At 39.5% G+C, this 10,826-nt stretch overlaps 1 protein-coding gene across 1 annotated transcript in view; it reads right to left on the bottom strand.

Moving 5' to 3' along the window:
- Positions 1-2,076: 2,076 nt before the first annotated feature.
- The window catches only part of LOC125916068 (zinc finger protein 91-like), a 45,071-nt gene continuing 36,321 nt past the window's right edge, over positions 2,077-10,826 (bottom strand). Inside the window, 2 exon segments of the mRNA XM_049622243.1 lie at positions 2,077-3,475; positions 3,478-4,332. Coding sequence (XP_049478200.1) covers positions 3,042-3,475; positions 3,478-4,332 — 1,289 coding nt within the window. The 3' untranslated portion in view covers positions 2,077-3,041.

The raw sequence follows: 10,826 nt of genomic DNA on the forward strand, positions 1-10,826 counted from the left end.
GCGCTCCGGGCTCTGCCTCCTGGTCCCTCAGCTTCCGCCTCCGTTTCTGGCCCGGGGAAGTTGCCCACAGACACCCCGAGTGCCAGCTAGAGTTCAACCCCCGAAGGCTGGAAGGCCTCTCCGCGCGGAGCAGTGGTTGCCCCAGCGCTCCGCTCCTGACCCGGAAGAGCTGGACTCCTGGGGTGGCGTGGGCCGCTCGGCCACCCCGTGTACTCCCCAAGCCCTCGGTGCGCGCAAGGCCAACCCCGCTGCTGGTCCCGCGGAACCACCTTGGGAGCAGGAGACTGAAAGGAGGCGTGCGGGACAATCAAGGGACTGCAAAGGGGCAGTGACAGTCCTTACGGTGCGAAGGCTTCGGCTTGTCGCTCCCTTTGGGCTTCCCAAGGTCTGGCCCACACCCTGGCTTCCCCAACCAGACAGGGCTGAGATGTGGGGAACGCATGAGCGGAGCGAGCAGGACCCGATGGAAATAGTGCTTCCGTCGCTGCAGGTAAGGGGCTCAAAATCTTTTGGTTTTCACTAAAAATTAGCGAGAGTTGGAGGCTAAAGGGCTGGAGGAAGGCACCTGAGCATGTATGTAAGTAAATAATCTTGCTTGCAGGGAATGTGGGGGCGGCCATCGTGTTGGGGGGAATCAGCCCTACACTTCCGTGTTTGAGCTGTGCGAGCAAGCTGAGTGAATCTGGTTCTTGGCGGTTTTCCATAAAGTGGAAGTCTCTACACCGTCACAGAACCAAGGACCTACTTCCAAGCTGACATTAAACGGAAGTTGTTTAATGGTGACCAAAGGGGAAGATTCACTGGCGGACAGAAATCAGCCCCAGTCATGCTCCACGTTCTTACTGGGTCTTCCGTTAGTCCTCTTCGTGCCGCACGGTTTTCCTAACCGAAGAGAAAGTCAAGTCCCAGTGCTGTCCAGCCACACTTCGAATGAGCTCTGGGCCCCGGTGCATCTGCAGCTGCATGGAGCTGGGGAGGCAGTTCTCTGACCAGATGCGCTCATGTGGTGGCCCTTAGCTGCTGTTTTCCATCCCAGTAGCATTCCCTCCCTCACAGGAGACTGACTCCCTCTGGGAACCCTCCCCGCTCTGCCTTTTTCTGAAAAGTCCAGCTAAATTGCTCAGGAAACAGGCCAGCTTTCCTAATGTTCCAAGCTTCAGTCCTCAGGGCCTGCAGGGATGTTGGATGGGGGGGGCAGATGCACCAGCCCCGCATTCTCCCTGGGACCCAATCCACACTGGCTATCCTGGTCAGCCAAGTCCCCAATTCCCAGGAGGCTTCTGTGGCTACCCGCAAGTTCTCCAGGATCCGAGTAGCCACTGAGGTGCACACCGGCCGGGGCGGGGGGGGGGGACGACTGGGGGGTGGTGGTGGCTGTAGATGTGCTCTCAGAGTCCCATTGTGAGAAAGGGAGAGTCTGGATGTGTGGACCCATCTCTAGCTCAGAGAGAGCTAGGGGAAGTTTCCTGAAAGTGAGCAGTGCTGCTAACTGTAGGAGCTTTTCCTCCAGATAAAAATAATAATAATAATAAAGTCATATTAAAAATTTAGACTAGTACAATAATAATAAATTGGTCAGGAACTTTAAAGTATGTATCTCTGAATGGCACTGAAGGTCCCTGCATCTTTGATATGGCTGTTGTGTCTGTTCCTCTCACAAACACATCCTTAAGAATTAAGGCACATAGGGTTGAGTGATTTCACTAACTTCATGCCTTGTTTAGCAGCAGACTGAAGACTTGAACTTATGGGCGGTGGTAACAAATCACAGGATTTAGCCATCATGATACACTGAAAAAGCTGGATGGCAATGTTCTTCCAGTAATCTAGATTTACATTTAGGTGTTTTCATAACTTGTTCTCATATTTTAGATTACTGGTATATTATTTATAATACTGGCTATGACCAGTTTCCATTTCCATTCTGTGCAAAGATTTATTTTATATGCTAATAAAAATTAGGCATAAAGCTTCTGAGATCTTAATAAACTATAGATACTCTGATTGCAACAGAGTACCATAGGAACCTGCCTCATGACCAAGTTGGACTTAATGACTGCAAGATTCACTTGATAATAGTATGATAACAGAGAGTTCTTTTATACTGGGAAGAAAACAGAGTGGCACCTGTCACCAAAGCATTGAACTATTTCATACAATGTCCCAAAGTATGGTAGATAAAATACCATTTACACCAAGGCTGCAGGCTACAAGGTTAAGGTACAAAAGTTAACTGCCTTCGGAGATACCAGAAATGAACATGTGAATTGAAAATTAAAAACAAAACCCATTTACATTAGGACCAAAACAAAAGGTTCCATCACGGGCACTGTTAGGGCAATATGTGAAACGTCTGTGATGAAGACATAATGTCAATAATATATTTTCAACCACAGGTTCAAAGTCAGTAATAAAGTAACCTCATTAAGAAATCTAAAAGAACAGGGGCGCCTGGGTGGCTCAGTCAGTTGAGTATCCTGCTGAGGTCACAATCTCACAGTTCGTGAGTTTGAGCCTCACATCGGGCTCTGTGCTGACAGCTTAGAGCCTAGAGTCTACCTCAGATTCTGTGTCTCCCTCTCTCTCTGCCCCCAACCCCATTCTGTAGCTCTCAAAAATAAATAATAAATATTTTTAAAAACAAAAAAAAAGAAATCCAAAAGAATAAAAAGATTGTATAAACTTAAGGGGTTTCCACAGATGTCCCTGCTCCTTTGACACCCATCATCTCATGAATTTTAAAGCATTTTGACTTTTAATTTACCTGCAGAGTGTAACATTTGATTTGATTAACCTTCAAGAACTAGACTAAGTTCTCACTATTAGGAATTCTCTAATGCACAGTACATTGTAGAACCTGCTTAAGCAATGTACCACCTAATTATATTTGTAGGGTTTTTTCCAACATGAAATCTTGTGAATCCTGAGATCAAGTCATGGCATGAGGGCCGTGCTACATTCTTTTGTAAAGTTTCTTCACAGTATTCATTCCCCTATGACTCCAAAGGTGAGAACATTTAATAAAAGTCTTAACACACCTTCTATACCTTCACTGTATGTATATTCTGATGTCTACTGAGGCTTGAATACTGCTTAAAGGATTTGCCACATTCATGACATTTGTAAGGTTTCTCTCCAGTATGAATTCTTTGGTGAACTGTAAGGCTTGAATTCTGACTAAAGGCCTTGCCACATACATTACATTTGTACGGTTTCTCTCCAGCATGAATTCTCTTATGCTGTGTAAGGTTTGAACTCCCAGTGAAGGCCTTTCCACACTCATTACATTTGTAAGGTTTCTCTCCAGTATGAATTCTCTCATGATTCCAAAGGTGTGAACAGGTGGTAAAATCCTTACCACACTGATTACATTTGTAAGGTTTTTCTCCAGAATGGATTCTCTTATGTTGAGCAAGATTTGAACACTCAGAAAAGGCTTTGCCACACACATTGCATTTGTAAGGCTTCTCTCCATATGAATTCGTTCATGGCCCCAAAGGTGGGAACGTATCATAAAATGCTTACCACATACATTACATTTATATGGTTTCTCTCCAGTATGAATTCTCTGATGCCTTGTGAGGTTCGAGAACCTGTTAAAGGCTTTGCCACACTCGTTACATTTGTAAGGTCTTTGCTCAGAATGAATTCTTTGATGATTAGCTAAGGTCGAACAATGGCTAAAAGCCTTCCCACACTCATTGCATTTGTAAGGTTTTTCTCTACTGGGGGTCTTCTCATATTGTGTCAGTAATGAAGGATGCATAAGAACCTTCCCATATTTATTAACAATGTTGGTTGTGACACTAGAAGCAATTCTTTGAGGTGGTGAAACTGAGGACGTTTTGGTAGACTTCTCAATTTGATTACTTTGAAAAATTTCCTCTTGGGTTTGAAATCTCTGCAGTTCAGCCAGATGTGAATGAAAGCTTACTCCAAGCTTATTGCCCAAGCAGTTCATATACTTGTTTCCTGAATGGCCTACCATGTAGTTTAGTTCCTTGTTTGTCATATCATGTTTATAATATGGAGATGTACTTCTTCTTATGGAAACACTGTGCTTTACAGGGAAATTATTCCAGAATTTAGGATGTTGTTGGTCTTCTCTACAGGTGAGATTTTTATAATGGGATGTAGTTATTCCTTCATAATATTTTTCTTCATAAATCCACGGAGTCTCAAGTTTGTTCACATCTTGCTGGTCTTTCTTCAAATCAAAGTCATCAAAGTCATGACTTAGGTCTCTTTCAAAAGTCAACGTTTGCAGTAATTCTCCATTATTAATGTAGTCTTTTGGTGGTAATTCTTTGCCCACACATCTAGTAGCCTTATCTGTAAGATATAAATAATCGTAGGCATCTTATTAACCAGAGTTGAAGATGGGTATTTACATTGAAACGTATTACACCAAAAGTAAAACTCATAACTGACAAGGGTTATCAAGTTTCTCAACCATGGCGTGCAAATGTATAAACACAGAAAAGACATAAAATTCTTCAGTAAAGAAAGGATGACATATGGTTTAAATTATTTTCAGGGAAATCTATGTTCAAAAGCTCTGTGGTCAAAAGTTCCAACTGCCCTGGGGCGCCTCGGTGACTCAGTCAGTAAGGTGGCCAACTTCAGCTCAGGTCACGATCTCATGGTTCGTGAGCTTGAGCCCTGTGTCAGGTTCTTTCCTGACAGCATGGAGCCTGGAGCCTGCTGGGGATTCTGTGTCTCCCTCTCTCTCTGCCCCTCCCCCACTTGTACTGTGTCTCTCTCAAAAATAAACATTAAAAAAAAAAAAGTTCCAACTACCTTGAAATAATAGAATTTTCCACAGGCACCCCAAAGTTTACAGAACCTCACAAGAGGGATAAAGGTGAATCATATTTGTAAAAAATATAAATATTAAAGCTAACTGAATACTTATTTTGTACACAATATTAAGACCACATTTTGAAGATAGTAAAATATTCTCCTGAAATACTTCTTCAAAAATATATCCATGCAAACAGGCATTCTGCAATGTTAATAGTCAGTGCACTGAGGTTATATACTGTAATATACATAAAAAGTGTTAATCAAAATAAAAAATAATAAAGATTTTAGTAACCCAAGGCAAATCCAGCACTAATTAATAAGTATGTTCATTTATTAAAAATATATGGACTTCAGAATTCTAAAGAACTCACCCATAAGAAAAAAAGAGGTTGTATTTCAGAAGCACATAATATCATAAATGGAAAACATGAATATTTTGAAATAGAAGTTCTGATAAATAAGTCATATTACAGAAATTAACAATGAGGAACTGTGACATCAAAATGGCAAGAAGGGAACTCCAAGTGTACCTCTTTTTACAAAGCAGGAGATAAACTAGCAAAAATTGTCAGAATGAAATTTATAAGACCTCTAGAAATTAGTCACAGGATTCTAGGCACCAGATACACTCTTAATCAAGAAAAAGGTATTTGGTTTAACTTGCTGTGACTCTGTGCTCTGCACCCCAGCTAGGAAGTGGCCTTGAAGATGGGAGCCTTTAAAGAATTGTGACTAGTCATTTGTTTGTTTCAATCTGTCTGCTGGCTCCCTGAGGGACTGGCTTAAAGTGTCTACCCTTCTTTGGCCTACCTCACATCTCTATCTAGGTGGAAGTGATAACTAGGGGCCATTTGTCACAAATATTTAAAGGTAAATGTAGTAGCCACTGCCATCTAGGGAAAGGGATAACAATTGGGGCAAATACTGGACAAACCAAAACCCTAAGAAAAACCTTGGGGAGTGAGGTGCAGTGGGGAATAAGGCTCTGAAGTCCCCCTACATACTCCAGGGACTCTAGAAGGATACAGGTATGTCCAGGACCAGGCTCATGAGAAGACTTGAGAAACCCCCAAGCTTTTACCTCCTGCTGACCATCAGATTCTGAGCAAGCAGAAGTGAAGGGAAGGCACCACTGTAAACTTCTATACTGTGTGTTTCATGCACTCCCCAACACACACACACTCATCTACAAAGTATGGAAAGTTGGTTTGTTTTGTGTTTGGTTCCAGCTGTTCCAGGAAATCTGTTGAATCACTAGCTGACCAATAAGCGAACCAAAGACTTCAGTGGCTACCTGTATCAAAGAAAATATGCCACACAAAATTTGTTGAGAGAAACAAACACACAACAGCAATCACAAGAGACATAAAAAACCCTAGGAAGGGAGAATATTATGATTTCCAAAGTATCAGCATGTTCATATTCATAATGTCCCGTTTTTAAAAATTTTTTTTAATGTTTGTTTCTGAGACAGAGAGAGACAGAGCATGAGAGGGGGAGAGAGAGAGAGGGAGACACAGAATCAGAAGCAGGCTCCAGACTCTGAGCTGTCAGCACAGAGCCCAACACAGGGCTCAAACTCACAAACCATGAGATCATGACATGAGCCAAAGTCGGTCACTCAACCAACTGAACAACCCAGGTGCCCTAATAATGTCCCATTTTTTAATAAGAAGGTACAAAGGAGGCAACACAACAATGAAGTGCGACCCATACAGAAAAATAAATAATAACAAATCTTGACCCTAACAAAGCCCAAACTTTGGAATTATTAAACAAACACTTTAAATCAACTATTTAAGCTAAAGGAAATGATGGGCAAAGAATTAAAAAGAAATCAGAAAAATTGTGTTTAAATAAACAGAGAATATCAATAAAGAGATAGAACGTGGAAGATGAAACAAAACACTTTCTCAAGTTTAAATGTAAAATACTCAAAATGTAAAATACACAAAATGAAAAACTTCACAGAGAAGTTCAATAACAGATTTCATGAGGTAGAAATAAGATTCAGCAAACTAGTAGGGAAGTCATTTGAAATCACCTTGTCTGAGCAGCACAAAGAATGAATACAAATGAACAGAGTCTAATAGTCCTAGCAGACAACATCATGGGGAACAATATATGAACAATGAGAGTCCCACAAAGAAAGGGAAGGAGGCAAAGGAATATGGAGAAAATATGATAGACAATTCTGTAACTGTTAAAAGACATGAATCTACAAATCTAAGTACTCAATGAACACACAATTAAGAAAAATTCAGAGATGTACACTGCAACAAGTCATGATCACTATGTGGAAAGACAGAGGTAAAAAGAGAATCTTGAAAGCAAGAAGTGAGAAGCGTCATGTAGAAAGCACACACAATAACTTTCAGAGCTGAATGTTCAGCCAAACCATGAAGCAAAAGACCATGGGGTAACATATTTAAAGTGTTGACAAAACAAAAACAAAAACCTGGCAATCAATTCAATCTCCAGAAACCCTGTCCTTTGAAAATAAGGGAGAAATTAAGGCTTACTAGAGAAACAAAAGGTGAGGAAGTTCCTTATAACTAAAATAACACTACAAGGAATAAACAATGGCACTTCTTAGTTTATTCTGAGGCAAACATTATTCTGATTCCAAACCAAAGACATCACAAGAAAACTACAGAACAATACCCTTATTAATAAAGATGTAAAAGTCTTCAGCAAAATGCCAGCCAACTAAATAGAAAGCATATTAAAATCACACAACATAAGTAAAAGGGACTTATTCCAAGAATTCAGTGGTAGAAAGTTCAACATATAAACATCTATCAACGTTACAATCCACATTAATATTAGGAAGACAAAAAGAAAAACAAAACCTAATGATCTCATTGTATGCAAAATATCTGAAAAATTCTAGAACTCTTAAATGACAAAACACTCAGCATACTCAGAAGTGACTTTCCTCAACCTTTAAAGATTATTTATGAAAAACTACAGCTAATATCCTCTAAGAAACAGTAAAAAACTTCCCCCTGAGATAAGAAATAAGACATGAATATCCACTTTCACTGCTGGTATCTAACACTATTCTGCAAGTTCTAACCAGAGCAATAAAACAAGAAAAAAGGAAAACAAGCATAGATAATGGAAGAGAAAAAGGAAAATTATCTCTGTGTGAAAATGACACAGATAAATAAATATATATAATATACATATATGTAAATATATAAAAATATATCTGTTCTATAGATTTTCTTTTTCTATTTTGTCTGGACTCTTCACAGCCCTTTGTAGTTCTGTATGTTTTGAGTCATGTTTTGCACTTTCTTTAAAAAAATTTTTTTTTACATTTGTTTACTTTTGAGAGACAGAGCAGGACCAGAGGAGGGGCAGAAAGAGAGAGGGAGAAAGAGGATCCAAAGTGGGCTCCACACTGACATACCCCCCCAACACACATACAACCTGCTAATGTTTAAAAAGATGTCAGGAAAGTTGCAGGATACGGTACCAAAATTCACTTGTGTTTTACACACTATAATGAACAATCTGAAAAGGAAATTTTAAACATGGTATCAAGTATAAAGTACCATCCAAAGAATAAAATACTGTGAAATAAATTTTAACCAAGGAGGTGAAAGACCTATAGGCTGAAAACTGTAAAATGCTGCTCAGAGAAATTAAACACATCAATAAAGAGAAAGACAATACATAATTATGGATTGGAAGATTTCATATTTTTCAAGATGGCAATATGAGGGCCCTGGGTAGCTCAGTCAGTTAAATGACCTTGTTCTCAGCTCAGGTCTTGATCTCAGGGTCGTGGGTTCAAGCCTGTATTGGTCTCCACACCGGGCATGAAGCCTACTTTAAAAAAAAAAAAAAAAAAAAAAAGTAATATTGACCAAAGTGATCTGGAGATCCTACACAGACATGTCAAAACTCCAAAAACCATTTTTAAATAAGTGGAAAACATGGGGCGCTTGGGCGGCTCAGTCGGTTAAGCGTCCGACTTCAGCTCAGGTCATGATCTCGCTGTTTGTGAATTTGAGCCCCACGCTGGGACTCGCTGCTGTCAATGTGGAGCCTGCTTTGGATCCTCTTCCCCCTCCCCTCCCCCTGACCCCTCCCCTGCTCCTGCTCTCTCAAAAAAAAAACAAACATTAAAAAAATTTTAAATACATACAGAATTGCAAAGGGCTGTGAAGAGTCCAGACAAAATAGAAAAAGAAAAACTACAAACAGATTAAACAGAGACAGAATGCAGACTGATGTTTCAGGGACTGGGGACAGAGGAAATTGGGGAAAAACTGCCTAATGGGTAAACTGGAGTGATGGAAATGTGCAACTAGGCAAAGATGATAGTTGAACAACCTGTAAATACGCAAACTGCTCACTTGAAAATGGCTAACTTTATGTTATGTGAATTCTACTTTAATTAGAAGTTCTTTTTAAACTAGCTAAGAACTGAAGTTATTAATTTCACAAGAGATTAAAAAATTTGAAACTAAGTCTATCTATATAATGTAAAAATAATAGTGTCTCCTAGGCTAGCTTCCTCTCATACTCTGCAGTTCTATCACTGGATCTATCGCCATGAAACATCGATGAGGTGAGGGATGCTATCACCAAATGTATTAAAAAACATATAATTATCATGAATGAATAAAAATAACGTGCACTTGCCCAAAATTAATAAACCCTGACTTCACAAAATTATCAGGAGACTATAGATAACCTTAAGGGTCATATGACCAAAACAACAAGGAATAACTTCTAATGAAGGTGGTATTACCAGTAGCAGTTAAGGGCAGAAACAATATTTGCCAGTTCCAGAAGATCAATGGAAGAGGTTGGCTGTGCAGAGGTACCAACAATACAGGAAACAATAATGGTGGCAGAACAACAGGACAGCGGTATGTGGGTCAACAAGAACACCGTGAACCTTAGAGTTCAGGTTAAATAGAAGATGAGAAACAAAATAGTACTCATGGGTTAACTGAAAAATGGAATTTCCAGAACCTTAAAAATTTTGTGGAGATCTATGCCATAAGTAACAGTGATGAAGAAGTACATGAAAGAAATTGGTCATGTTGCTATAAAGTAAAATTAGATATTTAACTATTAGTTCAGTATACTCAGAGTGACACGGTGGATCTATACACAGAAATGACTAAAATAAAACATTTGAACTGAAATTAAACAATATATCAAATTCATATAAAACCCAACAAGTTATCTTTAGACAAATTAAAACATACTATAGAAAAGGATGATATCTTATATGACTTTATGGACGAAATTTTTATAATTCTGGAATTAACAGTCATTTCATAACAAAACTATATTCTCAAGATATCCAATATTCCCAATTTTAAAATCCAAATTCATTCAAAAGAGAAAAGTATTTATTATTTTAATGTTTATTGATTTATTTTGAAAGAGAGAGAGAGAGAGAGCTTAAGGAGAGGAGGGGCAGATAAAGAGAGTGAGAGAGAATTCTAAGCAGGCTCCATACTGTCAGTGCAGAGCCCAATGCAGGGCTTGATCTAGGGAACTGTGAGATCATGACCTGAGTTGAAACCAAGAGTCAGAAGCTTAACCAAGTGGGCCACCCAGGAGCCCCAAGAAAAGCATTTATTAATAATGTGTTATAATGTCAAGCAAAACTCATGCAGAAACAGTAACTATGATTTTACTCACCCCATTTTAGAGGTTATATAGGTTTTGGGAAAAGGCGTGCTTACCCATAACCCTTAACGCTCAGGAAGGAAATCTTGTAAAATGTATGAGACAACATTCATTCACTGATTAAATAGTCCCACAAATTGCAGGTATAAGACTAACAACACTAACTTGAGGAGGAACAAGGGCATACACATGGAATGAATACTGTTGTATGAACATTAGTTTAGTCAACAATCTCAAAGACGGGTTTCTGAAGGCAGACAAAGATCTCCCTAGAATAATTTCCTGTATTTCTTCAAGCCAAATCAAAGGGGGATGACCCTTAGTGTACTCGATCCCTATTACCACTGTGCCCTAGA

Source organism: Panthera uncia, assembly GCF_023721935.1.
Source record: "Panthera uncia isolate 11264 chromosome E2 unlocalized genomic scaffold, Puncia_PCG_1.0 HiC_scaffold_19, whole genome shotgun sequence".
In the NCBI taxonomy this organism is placed as follows: domain Eukaryota; kingdom Metazoa; phylum Chordata; class Mammalia; order Carnivora; family Felidae; genus Panthera; species Panthera uncia.